Source organism: Lampetra fluviatilis, chromosome 42 (assembly GCF_964198595.1).
Source record: "Lampetra fluviatilis chromosome 42, kcLamFluv1.1, whole genome shotgun sequence".
Taxonomy (NCBI): Eukaryota; Metazoa; Chordata; class Hyperoartia; order Petromyzontiformes; family Petromyzontidae; genus Lampetra; species Lampetra fluviatilis.
The window spans coordinates 377,992-394,725 of NC_136316.1; the positions used below are offsets into that span (position 1 = coordinate 377,992).

At 51.7% G+C, this 16,734-nt stretch overlaps 1 protein-coding gene across 1 annotated transcript; it reads right to left on the minus strand.

Moving 5' to 3' along the window:
• LOC144946761 (lysosomal protective protein-like) lies at nt 1–16,519 on the minus strand. Its single transcript, XM_078875921.1, has 11 exons — nt 15,933–16,519; nt 13,774–13,885; nt 13,226–13,363; nt 11,860–12,018; nt 9,945–10,036; nt 8,737–8,821; nt 7,430–7,600; nt 6,901–7,034; nt 4,533–4,695; nt 3,635–3,724; nt 1–2,769 (listed from the first exon to the last, which is right to left on the minus strand). Exons 1-11 carry the CDS (start codon nt 16,343–16,345, stop codon nt 2,686–2,688), a joined length of 1,641 nt encoding a protein of 546 aa, XP_078732047.1. The 5' UTR covers nt 16,346–16,519; the 3' UTR covers nt 1–2,685.
• Between the last annotated feature and the right edge of the window lie 215 nt (nt 16,520–16,734).

The window sequence follows — 16,734 nt, forward strand, 5'->3', positions numbered from 1 at the left end:
TGCAAACGGTAAAATATTTCACCATAAGGGAAATAAAAGTCTCGTACGCATTCATGCGCCATACAAATAAGTTCCACGATTGTGATCTCAAACTATTTCCCACAATTACACCACCACCACCACCACGTAAAAATAATAATGTCTTAACAATTCACAACACAAAAGTAAGTTGCTTCTATCGACTGAATCCCCCTTGTTCAAAAACCACCTGAGCTTGTATGCTGCCATGCCGGCATGCAGGCGCTGCCCGCAACTATTACGATATGCGCAGTATTTATTCGATGGCGTGATTCACATTTATTTATTTATCTTATCCCTCCCAACTGAAAGTTTACAACCAGAATTCTGTCCCCACCCAACCTGCAAACCACCTCCAGCATGGCGCAGCACACGTGGCAGCAGAGGTGGGACATTTTTCCCCTTCCAAAACCATTTTCGTGTGGTCAGATTATTTGAATAATTGATCCGATAACCGGCAGAGTAAATCGATCACCTGGGTAACTGAGTAGCGCAGCTCTCATAACTCGAGCAGCACTCTTTGAAAGTAAACAGGAGTTGTGTCCTCTGTCAGAGCAAGGAATGTCCACTAATGACTTGGTCCCTTGTAAAGCCCCCAGCCCCCCACCTGCACAGCCCGAGTCAAGACATTCATTCTCTCCCGACCTCCACTGCGCACAGCCTCGCGCTGCTGCCGTGGGTTAGGATTATGGGTTCTGGGCTAGCGGTAAGGTTAACATAGAAGGTTGCAGGGGGTTATGAATAGAACTTGAGTATTAATAATGCAGATCATTTTAGTCGGGCTGGTGAGTTTGGTTAGGGTTATGGATTTAAATATGGAGTTATGGGATTTGTGTTATGGGGTTAGGGTTATGGGATAAAGGTGTTGAGTCAGGTTAGACTCACGTTTTCGGGATTGGGGCTCAAGTTCTGCAGTTGGGCTGGTGGGGTTGGTTACGGTCAAGGATATCGGTGGCTCACGGCTTCGGTTAGAGAAGCCACAAGAGTCCACCGCAGGGTTTCCAGTCCGAGTGACAGCGAGCGCAGGTGGATTCATTTGATCGCTGGAATGCGCTTGCAGTGGTTTCGTCAGCGACGCTCTCTCCATCAGATGGGCGCGCACCGCCCACGTGGCTTCACCAGGGATAACCGGGCTGGTGGGAACCTAAAACTGGTGCAGCAGCATCACCATCGTCGTCATCACAGTTTAACACGTAGGCTTTTCGAGACAAATATCCATAGTAAAGGTTTTTTTGGGGGGTTTGATCGTGTAAATATAAATGTGTCATTAAACCTGCCATGATCCGACACAGCAAACTAGTAAGGACACAGCCAATTAGGAAGACCAAAACGGGAGTACTTTTTCACAATTCTGCCTAATTGCCTGATGAGGCTGGTTGTAATTGCCAGCAAAACGTTGTATTCGAATTGTAAATGTTGTGGGTTTACTCTCCAACACACAAGCGGAGTGCTCAAGCAGTAACTGATTGGCACGTTTTGTGAACGTGACAAACCTGACTATTTGGCTGTGTTAGGTGGTGGCGGGTTTCACGACACATTTATATTCATGCGATATAACCCAAAAAAACCTTCATGGTCGTCATCAGTTTGCCTGAACAGTTACACCGTCAATCAATCTTACTTCACACGTCGCGCGGGACTGGAAATAACCAGATGGGAGTTTGCAGTGTCCCCTATAACTTAAGGCATCAAACGCCAATAGTTATGGTTTCAAGATTTGGGGTTGTGGGGTTAGAGTTTGTAGATGAGGCTGTTAATAAGGGAACGTGGTTCAGTAAGCAATGCAGATTAGACTTGATGGAACACAGATGGTTAAATTTTAAGATGCTGCAGATAAGGCAATAGCTTAGCGGCTAAGGATTATAAGCAAAATAAGAAAATTGGTGTTAGGTTACAGGATAGATTAGAGCGGTTAAGATTGGATTAAATTTTTCCCATTCCCACTGTCGACATCGGTAACATGTTCTGACAACTTAAACTGCCAACACGTGCCTCCAATCACAACGTCAGTGCCTGTGTGCGCACACACGTCTCATAATTTAGCAATTAAAAAATGTAAACGTGAAAATTGTGCACAATCGTTTCGTAAACTCTCAACGGTCCCCACTGTCAGAACGCGAACCACTGGACGGGGAACACAAGAACTCCAAAACCACGGCCTAAGAGATCTGTTCCTGGATTTCTAAACTAAACTATTTTTTATTTTACCAGACAAGGCCCCAGAGCTATGTAGCTCTTCTTCAGAAGCGACCTGGCTATTTCAACAAAGTTGCTTCTCACGTGAAAATTTATAGCAGCCAAATATTCTAAACCTATGTTTATAAATTTGGAGGTAAAAACCGGATGACCAGGAGAAAAATCCACGCGACCACGGGCAGAACATCCAAACTCCAAATATACAGCAGGCGTCAGGGTCGGGATCGAACCCATGACCTCCTGCATACCAAGCGAGGTAGTTAACATCTCGTCACCGTGGCACTCAGTGGCGGGATGTTAACTACACAGCCAGCTGTGGCCAAACCCAGCCAACTGACTTTTACCGAACATCATCGACTGCTTTGGAAATGTGCAAAATCAGTAGAGGACAAGGCTCTCCAACAACGGCTGGGCCCGGAGCCTTGTGGGAATACTAGTGCAGGTTTCTGTCGACGGTGCGGGCGCCGCTCATCACAGGGGCTTGTTGGCGATGAACGACTGGAACATTTTGAAGGAGGCCCGCGGAGCCCACTGTGGCACCATGTGTCCCGCTCCCTGCACGCAGCGCCGGACGGGAAGAGGAAACACACCGATATACACATATATAGCAGGCGCCAAGGTGATGAGATGTTAATGACCTCGCATGGTAAACAGGAGGTCGTGGGATCGATCCAGACCCTGACACCTGTATATTTAGAGTTTGCATGTCGAGCTCCCCGTGGTCGCGTGGATTCTTCTCTGGGTCCCCCGGTTTTTCCCTCCACATGGAGAAACACGCGTTTAGAGGAAGCCGCTTTGTTGAGCGATCATTTGTTGCCAGGTCGCTTCTGAAAGAGCTCTATAGCTCAGTGGGCCTGACCTGGTGAAATAAAAAATAGTTTTAGTTTAGTTTAAACCTCTTGTCCACTACAACCGAGTCGTGCCAGTAGCGGAGACATTTGGGCTGATTATGATGATTATGAGTTAGAGGAGTGGATTATGGTGCCCTGATGTAACGATGAGCCCACTCGACTTGCATTCCCAGAAGTCAACAGTGCGACCCCACAGCACAGCAGATTCTTAAACTCTCCTGCCTCTGTCGACTGAACAGTATCAACGGGTGCACCAGCCAACTCTTCCCACCTCTTCCCAAGAAGTCTGACCGGTATGGAAGAGTAGGCCAAACACCCTCGACAGTGGCTCTCGACAGCTCCCATGAGAGAGCCCCTCTAGCGGAGGCTCTCCTCCGCTAGAGTGGCTAGGACAATGGCACAGGGGATGGCCTCCCCTTGCAAATGATATCATGGGATCATGAACATCCACTTTGGTTGACAGTTCCCTACGGAGGTCGCCAGCAGCAGCAGCAGCAGCACCTGCAGCGGGAGTTGAGCCGTTGGCCCCGCACGAGACGGCTGAGCGGCCTCAACTCCAGTGCACTCACCTTGACGGTGAGGAAGGTGATGCCATCGTATTCGTGACAAAATCCCGCGATCTGGTCGTCCACGATCCAAGCCCGCTGAGCCGCCAGTTTCTGCCGAGCGGGAGAGGGGAGGGCAGAGCGAGGCCTCGCGTGAAGACCACGTGCAAGACGCTTGGCGGCGCAAATTGCAATCGGCGCGGCGAGTCACTCTCGGCTGCATCTACGAAACAACTCGTAGCTTCAGAAATACATTTTGTGCGTTTGGTGTCCGCGCCGTTCCTATCGCGCGGGGCGCCCTCTTTCGCAGACGGGTATGGTCCGCCAGTAGGGGGGGGCAATGTTGCCACGTGGTTTTACCCAGTGAAGAAATCCGTGAGGATTTTTTTTTTCAATTACGGTCACAAGACACTGCCACACATGCCACAGCGCAGAGAGGCCCTCGTGTGTCCACAAAAGGGGCGTTACGGTGGCGGGATGTTAACTACCTCGCCTGGTATACAGGAGGTCATGATGCCTGTGTATTTGGAGTTTGCGCGTCTCTCTCCCCATAGTGGCGTGGATATTTCCCCGGGTCCTCCGGTTTTTCTGTCCACATTTTTTATCAACGTACGTTTAGAGTATTTGGCTGCTATATATTTCCACATGAGCCACTTTGTTGAGCTATCATTTGTGGCCAGGTCGCTTCTGAAAAATATACATAGCTCAGTGGGCCTTACCTGGTGAAATAAAAATTGTTTAATCGTTTAGTTTACATACACGAGTTATAGTGGGACCATGGTGCAGCTTCATAGCTCATCGGATTCCTCCGGTATAAATACATATTCTGATTCTGACGTATCCAATTGCTGGCCACGATAAACACCGCCGTTCCCCAGCCTCCTCCACCTACTACTACCGAAACCCCTCCACCCTCGCTCACCTTCCTCTGCAGGCTTTCCACAAACCACTGGTCGCCCAGGAAGTTGCAGGCCATGTCGGTGTCTCCGTTGTAGACGAGCCCCCGCAGGCCGTGGCCCAGCAGCTTCTGGTAGACGTCGAACATGTCGCTGTAGACGCGCACGTAGTTGGCGCCAACCACGTCGCTGCGCGCCGAGGGGAGACGATGGGGGGAGGGGGGGGTGTTAGGGCGCACGTGCACGAGGTCATTCTCCACCGCGACGTTCACGAGGGCAGCGTTGCCAAGCTTGGGCCCGGTGGGGTGGAAGTTGTATTTTCTCACGGTCGCCAAGCAAAGGGCCCCCAAGGACTAAAATGCCAAGCGGCCAGCAACAAAACAACGCCATTGAGGCGGTGATAGGTAATCATTGACGCACTTCTTGAATTGAGCAAAGTAGTTATGAGAACTTTGGAAAATAGACGAAAGGGAGGGGGGGGGGCTTCCAAAGTTGAGCATTGCGATTGCCATGGTTAATCCCTGCGGTGTCAATCAATCAATCTTTATGTTACGTGACAAATATCGCCCTAAATATATTAGGCATCGGCGCACATGACAGCAGAACGGGAATGGTACAGGGGCGCAACGGAGCTACGGGAAGGGAAAAAAACCCCGTGACGACCTCAGCAGCTAACACCGACTGAGCAAAGTAAACCACAACTTGAATTGAGTGCCTGGCACGAGCAAACAGCGGCCTTCTCCTGCGCATTACGCCGGGGGTTCTTGAACGTCGACTGCCAAGTGGGTATGGCGGCGTGCAGCATCGTTGCGGTCGTCAGTCGCGGTATTATTCAGGGCGGCCGCTGGATTCAAACCGTGTCACCTCTGCGGCTAAAAATGTACCAAATCCTAACCACGAACCGTGGGCATTACAGCGAAGGCAAGTACGTGACATATACCACGTAAATACTTAACATTACACAACTCGCATTGCTCGTGCGCATAACTTTTGCATGCTTACAAATATAGCTTAGAGCCGGGGTGGGAGAACCTATGACCCCCCACACTCCAAAGTGGCCCCCATCTCACCACTGCCAGTATCTTAGCCGCGTGTCTACTTCGAGCCGCGAGCCACCACGAAGGACGTGGTGTTGCCAAGAGGACAGCGACAGGGCAGACACCGCAATCAATACGTTAATACCTAAGTGGGCTTTGCCTGGTAGGATGGGGATGTTTTAGTTTTATTTGTTTGTGTTTGGGCGATTTGTTTACCTTGCTTGTACTTTGCACTCCTGTCGTGTTTGTGTGTTGTTTGTTGTTGTGACGCTCTTACCCAGTGCCCTTACTGGGTGTCTGTGAAAAAGGGCTTTATAGCTCATGGGATTCCTCCAGGATAAATAAATATTCTGATTGTACAAGAGAAGCCCTCGTTATTATTATTCACGTCAACGTGTGGCCCTGTTAAGCCGTCCGTAACGCACAGCCAGGCCTGGCGGTGCACACCTGCAAGTCGAACGCTTTGCAGGCGATTTTGAGAGGTGGTTTTTCCCCAACAAGTACAGATTTGACCGTGGACGCCAGCGCAAGTGGCCTATCCTTTTTCGGATGTCACTGAATGTTTAATATCCACAGCGAAGCGGATGGCACGTAGTCGTTGAGGTTAATACGCCCGCTGTAGTGGACAGGATGGCCTCTGGGCTCGGACCGCAAACCTCCACAACAGTCGGAAACTGCACTACCGCTTGTCCAAGTCACCGCACCAGGTACTCATTTAAGCATGAACAGACTGTTGGGACACAAGAGGGGGTGGGTGGCCAGCACCACGCCTGGTCACCTTTGTCTCCCCAGTGCTGATAAATCGACCTGGCCACAAATGATAGCTCAACAAAGCGGCTTATCATGCGGAAATGTATAGGAGCCAAACATTCTAAAAGCATGTTTCTGATGTTCACACACTGCACCAGGTACTCATGTAAGGCCGAATCGGTTCAAATATTCGCCACCGGTATTGGTCATGAGCAGAAATCGAACTCGGATCGCCGGATTCGTAGTGCGGCGTGCTAGCCGCTCCCCACTGGGCCCAAAAAAAAAAACAAAGATCCCCCAGTATAGCCTGAACAGACTGTTGGGGCAAGTGCTGTTAGCAAGCACCTATAGCTGGTACAGTACACGACCGCCTTTGTCTCCCCAGTGGTGATGTTTGCACACCGCACTAGGTACACATTTGAGGCCGAGTCGACCTAGGGGAGGCCCAGGACGGGTTCAGATAATCGTCACTGGTGTTGGCCGTGAGCGGGAATCGAACTCTGGTCGCCGGGTTCATAACCCAGCATGCTAACCGCTACACTACCGCTCCCCATACTGGGCCCAACCCACACACACACAAGTGCGCGTGCATGAAAGGGGGCGGCACCTGCAGAACTGCCAGGCCTGCACGCCATCTGGGATGTGCAGGGCGGCACGCACGCTCCGCTGATTGATCCAGTTGGTCTCGCCGGTGCCGTTGAGGCAGGGCGGGACGCCCCGGAGACCTCCTCCCGGAGCCGCCTGCAATACGGGAGTCGAGTGTCAGCCGTGTCAACTCGGCGCGTTCACTTTCAGAGCTGCTGTGAGCCGCCGCGTGAGTGTAGGACCGCATAGACACAAGGTCCAGGTGTGTTGTGCTTGTTGATCTAATGAAGTCAGGGGTGGGTGGGTACCTGATCGGTGGGACGCAGCATAGGTGCGTTCTAGTTTTAGATCTATCGTGAGCAGAGCCGGTGGGTTGGTGTCTTCCTGGCTTGACGCAGCGCAGCAGTGCTGTGATTCTAGGTCTGTACCATGGGGCTAAGTGGGAGTCTACCCGGCTGGATACACAGCATGGGCGCGATTTGTTTTCGACATGGCATGGGGGCCCTGCGGGTCGGTGGGAGAGTGCGTCGGTGAGCGGGCGGGTGCCTGACCGACTGACGATGCGGCGGCAGCAGGGGCAGCACGGGGCTGTAGGCGCGGAAGAGGTGGCTCATATCGGCGCGGTAGCGAGCGCTGCGAGTGCCGATGCCGCCCGCGCAGTCCATGTACAGGGCGTAGACGTTGAGGCCGATCTCGTACACGACGTGGAACGTCCGCATGACCTGGGGCGGCCAGGGCGACGGGGGAGATTGGCGAGCGAGTCGGAGACGTCCGCGGGCATCGTCACCGCCAACATTACCGCCTTCATTGTCATCGTCGTCACTATCACCATCGTCGTCGTCACCATCATCATCATAACCATCGTCGCCGTCACCATCATCATCACCATCGTCGTCGTCACGAACATGAGCGAGAATCAAAGCAGAGGAACTGCTCCATTCTGCAAGCATCGCGGTTTACACTGCAAGGGTCATGACATTTATTTACCCACCAAGACTCATGACTCTTTTTTTTTTCATGAGGGTTCCGCACGAGCATGTATGGGTAAATCTACTGAGTTGGTGTACCCGGGGAAGGACTCACGTGTGCGAGACGACAACAAGGCCACAGACAGGGTCCAGAAACCCATCTGCTGTACTGCCACCTCGTGGCCAACAAGTGTGGGCGTCTCTTTGCCCTGTGACGGCACATCGTTGTGGAGGATTGCCCTCTGAGAGCACCACCGCAGACGTTGGCGCCGTGGTCTGGCTCAGCCCAAGTCCGCATATACGCTAGCAGTCGACAAGGCACATAGCGATCTCTGTGTGGCCCACCAACCCTGCCTCAAAAGCACCAGGTACCTTTGGACCTCCTTCCTGATCTCGTCAAGGAGCATGAAACACCCTGCGACTTCCGGCCACCCTCGCAGCGGTAGCAGCGGTTTTTGGCTAGCCATCGAACAAAGACGGTCACCGCATCATTGCGCGCTTTCGGATGCGCTTCTGTGGCCGAATGGAACGCTCTTCCTTCCGATATTAGGAAGCCACTGGAGCTATGCACTTTTAAATCATCTAGATTAACAAACTCTTCTATTTAGATCTGCTTTTTGTGCTTTGTTTGTTGTCCTTCCCCGCACCTCCGATAAGCACGGTTGGCTATGTACGGTGCGAAAGAAGTTCAACGTGTATACATACATTGCGAAAGAATTAACCTGGAAAAAAAATAATTCAATAAAAAAAAACATTTTCTGGCGTGTGCCATCGTGGCCGGCATTGACGAGCTCGATTGATGCCCCGTCGACAGTGGGGAAAAGGTGGCCGCTGTCCGAGCGCGTGACGAGCGTGACGAGCGCGGAGGGGGCCGTGGAGGTGCCACTCACCGCCTCCTTGCAGTCGCTGGAGGAGCTGTTGTAGAAGTTACACTTGGCGCCGCTGCAGCAGTAGCGGTTGAGGTCTGCCCACAGCCTGCGGGGGGGGGGGGGGGGGGATGCAGGCATGCGAGGGACAAACGGGAAGATCTCCCACGTAGCTCGCACGGAATGTGCTGTTCGCGAGCACCTATTAAGGCCAGAATGGAACACGAGGCGGCGGCGTGGAAGGTGCCGCCCCCGGCCGCGGCCGCCTCCCCAGAGTTTACAGCACCGGGGAGACAGACGCGGAGTCGACCGAGGGGACGCCAAGAACCGGCTCAGATATCACGATGCCACTCGTGTTAGCCGTGGATGGGGGTCAAAACCAGGCTGCTTGGTGCGTCTTATAATCCAGTACGTGGCCTCTATTTCCACCTTGGTCAATCCCACCATTACTTGTCTGACTAGATTTGAATAGCTCTACTGGCACCGGGCAGAGTCAACAACGTTAACGCAACCACACAGCCACTTCCACCATCACCGTATTTTTCATATCACACGACGAACCTTTTTTCTCCAGTGTCCGCTCGATATTTCCGAATTTTATATTTCTCACGCTCGTTTACTGCCTCCCCTGGTACAATAAGCATGGTTGGCAACGTACGGTGCGAAAAAAGTTCAGCATACATACATTCCCAGGACACGGTATTTTCTAGATGGTCATTTTTTATAAAAATTACTCAAATGTTTGGAGGTCATCTTACTCTCGGACGACATTCTAATCTGGAGAACACGGTAACGCTCGAGGCACAAGACACTGCCAGCTTCAAAAGCAGCCGAGAGCCACGTAAAAATTCCCAGGAAAAATGTAACTAAACTATTTTTATTTTACCAGGTAAGGCCCACTGAGATATAGAGAGCTCCGGTCATCCTTGCAGTGGCTTGTTGCTAACCATCGAGCAAAGATAGTCACTGCATCGCGCGCTGCGGCTGTCTGGAATGCTCTGCCTTGCGATATGAGAAAGCCTCTGGCACTATGCACTTTTATGTCATCTAGATTGAACACTCAATTTTTTAGAACTGCTTTTTGTGTTTAGTTTATTGTCCTTCCCCTGCACCTCCAATTGGCATGGTTGGCTATGTACGGTGCATAAGATGTTCAACACACACACACACACACGCATGGTGCCTGAACGGAGTGTGGGCACTACGCGTGCTGCGCACGCGCACACACTCACGATTCTCCCAACAGGCCGTGGTAGTAGGCGAAGTAGACGAGCGATTGGTCGTTGATGGCGTAGCTTGAGAGGCCGTTCCCCACCGCGAACCCCTGCGGGGGGGGGGGGGGGCACGGGCGGAGCGTTTGCACGTTGGTCTCGACTCCAATCGTCTGGCACAGTTGACCCAGCCAAGGACGCGTCGCCAGACGCGCAAGAAGCAAAGAAGCAGGCGATAGCAGGACGTACATTTTATCATGGAGAGTAAGTAGACCGAGCAAAAGGTTCGCATCACTGCAGTGGGTGGAATGGTAGCGGATAAACGGGACAGGTGGAGGCAGGGGGTGAGAGTACCCGTACATGGTAACGGTATGTTGTTTGTTATTTTATAACAACAATCCTTTGTTTATCCAGGAAATACTTACCAAGTCTCAAGACTGTTTCAGAAGACTCTTGCATTGGAATGTTTTCGCCAATTGCACGAGTGGCATATAGGCAAATAAAAACTACCTCGGGTAGACTCAAAGCTCCACGGTGATTGACAAATACACCGCTCTACTGCCACCTCCTGGTCATCTCACGGTCCAAGCCGACAACACATGGCATTCCCAAGCAGAATCGCATCATTTAATAACCAGGCCAAAACTTGCTTAGCCTCCGAGGAGTGATGAGCTCACGCGCATTCACGGCGTTTTGGCCGCGGGCAGTTACGGATGTTTTTTATTTCTAACCCCGGAATTCACGTGAAGACGAGAACATTTAGTCTCAATGGGCTTCTCGCCTGCCTTATCAATAAAGCACTGTATTAATGAATGAATGAGAAATGCTTTTGTTTGTTTGTTTTCACAAACAAGAGGGGCATGGAACCTACGGCCTACACGTCTCAACGGGTTCACGGCCCAGAGAAACCAACCACTCTTTAAACGGCCTGCAAAATTGTATTTCCCCATCACTGGAAGCATCTTATCAGTACTAATCGGGTGCCAGAGGGCAATATTTTCATCCTGGCCACACTTGTTTCTAATGTTAGCCCACTCAGCCACTGCTATCGCTCCCACAGTGACACAAGTGGCTGGGGTGTGCGCGTGTTAATGAATGGCCCGCCAAAGGTTATCTAAAAGCCTTATACGGGCCTGAGTAAGGAAAAGGTTCCCCACCCCCCTGCCATTATCGTCGTCAGCCACGGTCAGTCCACTTGCTGCATTAAGACTTCCCCAAATCCGCCAACAATGCTCACGATCCCGCGATGTAATAATCCACCAGGCACCTGCACACGAGCCGATTTCATCGTCGCTCTGTTTCCGCCGGAGACAGCGGCCGCTGCTCAAGCCCACTCTCTACGTTTCTTAATACTTTGAATGCTAATTAAAGTTTTTTTGGGTTAGATCGCGTAAATATTAAATGTGCCATTAAACCCGCCGTCACACGACGCGGCTAATCAGTAAGGTTTGTCACTTAAAACAAGACGTGCCAATTAGTTACCACTTCAGCACACCGCTTGTGTGTTGGAGAGTCATATTGGTCGCGGAAGCCCACGTGTTAAATTTTGTATTATGCCATAAACTGCGTATGTTCTCCAATCAAATTGCTCCTCGATCCATCTATCATTGTAACTATAAGCATGTCTCTCCGTTTTGTCGTGTAGTTATAAGTTTTTCTAATCTTATTCGTGTTTACAACTGTGTTTCTGATCTATGGTGATCTTCTTTCGCACCGTACGTAGCCAACCGTGCTAATTGGAGGTGGGCGACATATGGATGTCATAGCCGGTGGTATGAGCTGATTAATAATTTTAGGCACATTGGAACGTTGCTTTTCATTACGAAGTTCAGCTTTCACAAAGCGCTCCAACCTGTTCTTGCGGCCTGGAAGGAAAAACACAAAAAAACCACCTGCCGGAGCGGAACTAAAACTGGAGCGTGTCTGCTGCTATCACCTTGAAGTTGATTTTGGCGGCGCCCGTCGCGACGCGCAGGCTCAGGGTCGGCACGTAGATGCCTCCGTAGCTCTCCCCAAAAATAAAGAAATCGTTGCCCGAGAACTCGGGGAACTTAGCAAAGAAGTCCTGGAGAGCCGCGTAGTTTCGGTCGGCCACCTGAACACAACGGGGAGGGGGGGGGGGGCAAAACGTACAACACTGAAACGTAGGTTTTCCTTGCCAATGCAATGATCCACATGGGTTTTGGGTTGTATTTATGTATGTTGTGGGTGAGTTGTAGTGTAGCGGTTAGCGCACCGCACTACGCACCTGGCGACCAGTTCAGTTCCCGCTCACAGCCAACACCAGGGCCTCTTTCCCTCGGTAAACTCAGTCTCAAATGAGTACCTGGTGCGGTGTGTAAACATCGCCGCTAGGGAGACCAAGGCGGCCGGGCGTGGTGCTGGTCACCCACCCCTCGAGTGCCGTGCCAGCCTTCATAGGTGCTCATTAACAGCACTTGCCATAACAGTCTCTTCAAACTATACAGGGGATCTTTGCCGTTGTATGTATGTTGAACTTCTTTTGCACTGTACGTAGCCAAACGTGCTAATCGGTGGTGCTCCATGGTAGTTTATATGCTAAAATCATTGCCATTAACAAGCCAGAGTGATTCATCATAAAGGTTTTTGGGTTAGATCGCGTCATTTATAAATGTGTAGCAACCCTCCACCACCAAACACGGCCAATCAGTAAAAAAAGTGTCACGTTGACAAAATACAAATAGTTCACTCCTTTAGCCCACCGGTGTGTTGAAGAGTGAATCCACAACATTTAAAATAAAAATTTGTGATCTATTATCTTTCCTACGTGACTTTACTGAAAGAACCAAAGAGCAAAGTAAACTCACTTACTAACCAACGGAACCAACCTAATAAGCCTGTAATCTGATAAGTAAATTGTAAAAATAATACAGCTAAATAAACACACAAAGCAATATCATAACCGGCACGTGAGATCAATTTAAATCAAGTCCTTTGACAAACAGACTTCATTGTAGATAAATATTTGAAATAATTCAAAGCTGGGAGTGATATTTAAACCACAACTAAACTGGTCCTGAGCACCTCCTCCTGACCAACGTGCAGTGACCAGCGTGGTGAAGTATGGTCAAATAACCTCATGACTAACACGACGTAGGGAGGTCTTCATCAAGCAGTGGGTTGACAATGAGCCAAATGTTATTTGTACTTGAATTGCGACTCTGAATCAATGACAATCGAATCGTGGTGGCCAGGTGAGTGAATCGCAGCAAGACCCCTTGCGCTGCAGCGCTGCAGCGCTGCAGTGCCGCTGGTGAAGCGAGGGTGGCTGCCTCGGTCACCTGGTCGTCGTCGATGGTGTAGTTCTTGTCGTCGGAGTAGGAGAATCCCACGCCGGCGGGAGACTCGAGGTACAGGATGTTGGCCGCCTTGTTCCAACTGTCGTTGTTGTAGTACAGCGTCCGCCCGTCATCGTTCACCTGGGGCCAGGCACACACAGCCCCTTCTGGCACCGCGTCGTCGGACCCAGGAGTGGGGGCCTAGGCGGCTCATGATGGCAACATCAGGGCAATGACCCAGCACCACTGAAACTCTGTATCTGAATTAATTGTCGCATGAGCTCTCCAATGGGTTTCCACAGGTTGTACCCTCATGTTGTACCCTCATGTCGTGCGGCATGTCGGACCATTCGCTTCCATGTGCCCGAAGAAGCTCCCAGTGCATGGAGTGAAATCATTCCGAACATGCGGCAAAACCCGAAAAAACGCCTCGCGGCAAGCTATACAGCACAACTGTGAAAAAACCCTCGTGTGATAACCTCACTTTGTAAGCATGCTACGGAACGACTGCACCCCCTACCCCCTCCCCCGCCACAGCAACGAGGACGCACGTGGAAGGGCCCATTCTCGGACAGGAGGCCGTCCACGGAGCTGCAGCCGGGCCCGCCGTTCAGCCACAGAACCACGGGGTCGCTCGCTGGCTTGTGCGCCGACTCCACGAACCTGGGGCATCGGGGATGGAGACGGCACGGGGCAGAGAGCAGGTAAGGGGCAGTGGGTGTGACGGGAGTGAGACAAATGTGAAACAAGTTGTGTTTATGTCCGAATCGTCCATTCTTCTACGCACCTTTTACCTACTTTGCATTAATCTCACCCATTACAATGTTGCAATGAGCTCTACTCTCACTATGATGATGATGATAAAAGCGTGCAATAACATATGTAAAAAGTGGGACAGGAACATCGCGCGGGCTAAATGGGGATTATTTATATTTTTTCAATGAGCTGTGATTTAAATTGTTTTATTTCTCAGTCATAGGCAGAGGTGGAGGGAAAGGCCTTGAGTCTGGACTTGAAAAGGGACAGGGACAAGTACGCGTGGCTGTGGGATGAGAGAGTTCCAGACGAGGGAGGGTGGCATCAGCAGAGAATGCGCGACCTCGCATTGAGCAGGGAAGGCTGCTTGCAGGTTTTGTTCGGAGACGTTGATTACTGGAGTGGAGAGCGAGTGTTGGGGACTAGGGTAAGATGAGAGGGGATGAAGTAGGCAGTGGCGAATCCTTGGAACATCTTGAAGATGGAGAGGGTCCATCTGGAAAAAAAATTATTTGAGCCTGGACTGCAAACAAATGACGATCTGAACCTTCAGTCCAATCAGCATTAACCGAGTACCTGGTGTGGTGTGTAAACGTCATCACCGGGGAGACAAAGGTGGCTGGGGCGGTGGTGGCCACACCACCCCCTTGTGTGCAGTTCAGACCTTAATAAGTGCTCGCTCACACCACTTGACCCGACTGTCTGTTCAGGCTACGGGGGGAACTTCGCCTTGTTGATGCTGTACCACGGGATGAAGACGTAAAGGAGTGTTGAGGGCATGGTTCCTCTGTATAAACCACATTGCATGGAAAGCAGAAGTGTCGCCACACGTTGCATCACGTGTCCTGCGGCTATCGCCAAGCCCTGCTTGGCTCACCAGATCTGACGAGATCGGCGCTTTGTGACCTCCGGGGTGAAAGAGGCTTTCGAAATGTAAACTATTATTATTGTTGTTATTACATTATTATTATTCCTGGTGATTGGAATGGACGTGTATGTCGTCATACAAGTGTATTCTTTTGACCACAACTTTTTTCTGTACGTGGAGAGACAAAAATGACGGATGCATTGCCTGGTTCTTGATTTTGACAGTGCCGTACTGCAGCACTTCCCGTGAGACGGGCACTTCACTCGTCAGTTTCTGGAAAGTGCGTCTTGTGACTTGTGTGAGGGTTTAGTGTGAATGACGCGTGTCAGGTGAGAGTCAGCTGAGAGTCACGTGGGAGTCAGAGTCAGGTGGGAGTCAGGTGAGAGGTGTTAGGTATTGGGGAAGTCAAGTGAATCTGGTGAGTGTCTGTGGGTGTCTGTGAGTGTCTGTGGGTGGCAGTGGGTGGCAGTGGGTGTCTGTGAGTGTCTGTGGGTGGCAGTGGGTGGCAGTGGGTGGCAGTGGGTGTCTGTGAGTGTCTGTGGGTGTCTGTGGGTGTCTGTGAGTGTCTGTGGGTGTATGTGGGTGTATGTGGGTGTCTGTGGGTGTCTGTGGGTGTCTGGTGAGTGGCAGTGGTTGTGAGTGGAGTGTCCGTGCGGGTGTGCTCAAGGGTGGTGAGCGCATACCTGGAAATCCCTTATCAGTGCCCTATCTTATTACAGACGAATTCAGACCTTATTGATCACACTGCGCCATTATACATCTCAACGTTCACCTTACAAAGTCCCATCACGAGGGAGAAACACAAATCAGACAAAGACTATTTTCGTTGCCCGCATTGAAACGGCTGCACGCCGTATGGACCTGAACGCTCAACTTCCCTGTACAAGAACACGGGGCGAGCCGCATGGGTTGACAGGCATGTGAGCTTCAGTGGTGAACGTGAGTGGTGAGCGTGAGTGGTGAGCGTGAGTGGTGAGTGGCGAGCGGCGAGTGGTGAGCGCGAGTGGTGAGTGGTGAGGGTGAGTGGTGAGCGAGCGGCATGACTTGGCGAGCGCGCTGCACCCCCCTCGTGCCCCCCCCCCTCACCAGTAGTGGAGGTGCGCCCCGTGCCCCCCGATCAGGAACCCCGAGTAGTGCGCGAACTCGGGCTGCGGCTCCAGCCCGGGCAGCCCCTTCACCGCGTCCGCTGCCGGGGCGCCTCTCGCGGCCCCCGCTGCCAGCACGACGGACAGAAGCAGCAGCGGCGGCAGCTCCATGGCTCGCTTCGTGGCGATGAGCGCGGTCAATCCTCCACCACCAACAACACCACCAACAACAACAACACCACCACTAACCCCCTCACCGCCCGCCTCGTTCCCGCAGTCGATCCGAGACAGCGCCGCCGCCGGCTTCTCGCTGCTGTCTTCCGCCTCGGTGACGTCACGTGTACGTGTGACGTCATCTTCGCGGAACGCGGCTGTTTTGTAAGACGGGGTGGAGGAGGTTCCGCGGAACGTCATCGTCGCATCCCCTCCCCCCACGTGAACGAGTTACTATCGCAGGGGGTCGAAAAGATGGGCGTGACGTCATCTCTACCGAACGAGTAACTTGGGATCGTTGCGACGTCATCTTCACCCAGAACGAGTTTCACAATCAGCATGGGGCCGAGGCGATTGGCGTGACGTCATCCTACCGAACGAGTCACGTGGGGTTATCGCGCCGATTTAAATGTTTCGCGATACGAGATCAAACATCACGATTATCGTGACTTTGTTTACCTCTCCCACACTTGGCACTTCGTGTTTCGTGGCTCTCCCGGATCACAACAACGATAACCCCAAGGCGTGAGAGCACGGCGCGTATCGGAATCGACAATCGATAGCGGTGGAGCGCAGTTATCGACACGCGC

What these genes read in the sequence shown, in the direction of transcription:
- LOC144946761 (XM_078875921.1), bottom strand. Translation starts at nt 16,345, where the DNA reads ATGACGTTCCGCGGAACCTCCTCCACCCCGTCTTACAAAACAGCCGCG. An exon ending in GGGGCGCACCTCCACTACTG is followed by an intron (nt 13,886 to 15,932) that starts GTGAGGGGGGGG and finishes CCGATGCCCCAG; the next exon opens with GTTCGTGGAGTCGGCGCACA. An exon ending in ACACCATCGACGACGACCAG is followed by an intron (nt 12,019 to 13,225) that starts GTGACCGAGGCA and finishes CGTTGTGTTCAG; the next exon opens with GTGGCCGACCGAAACTACGC.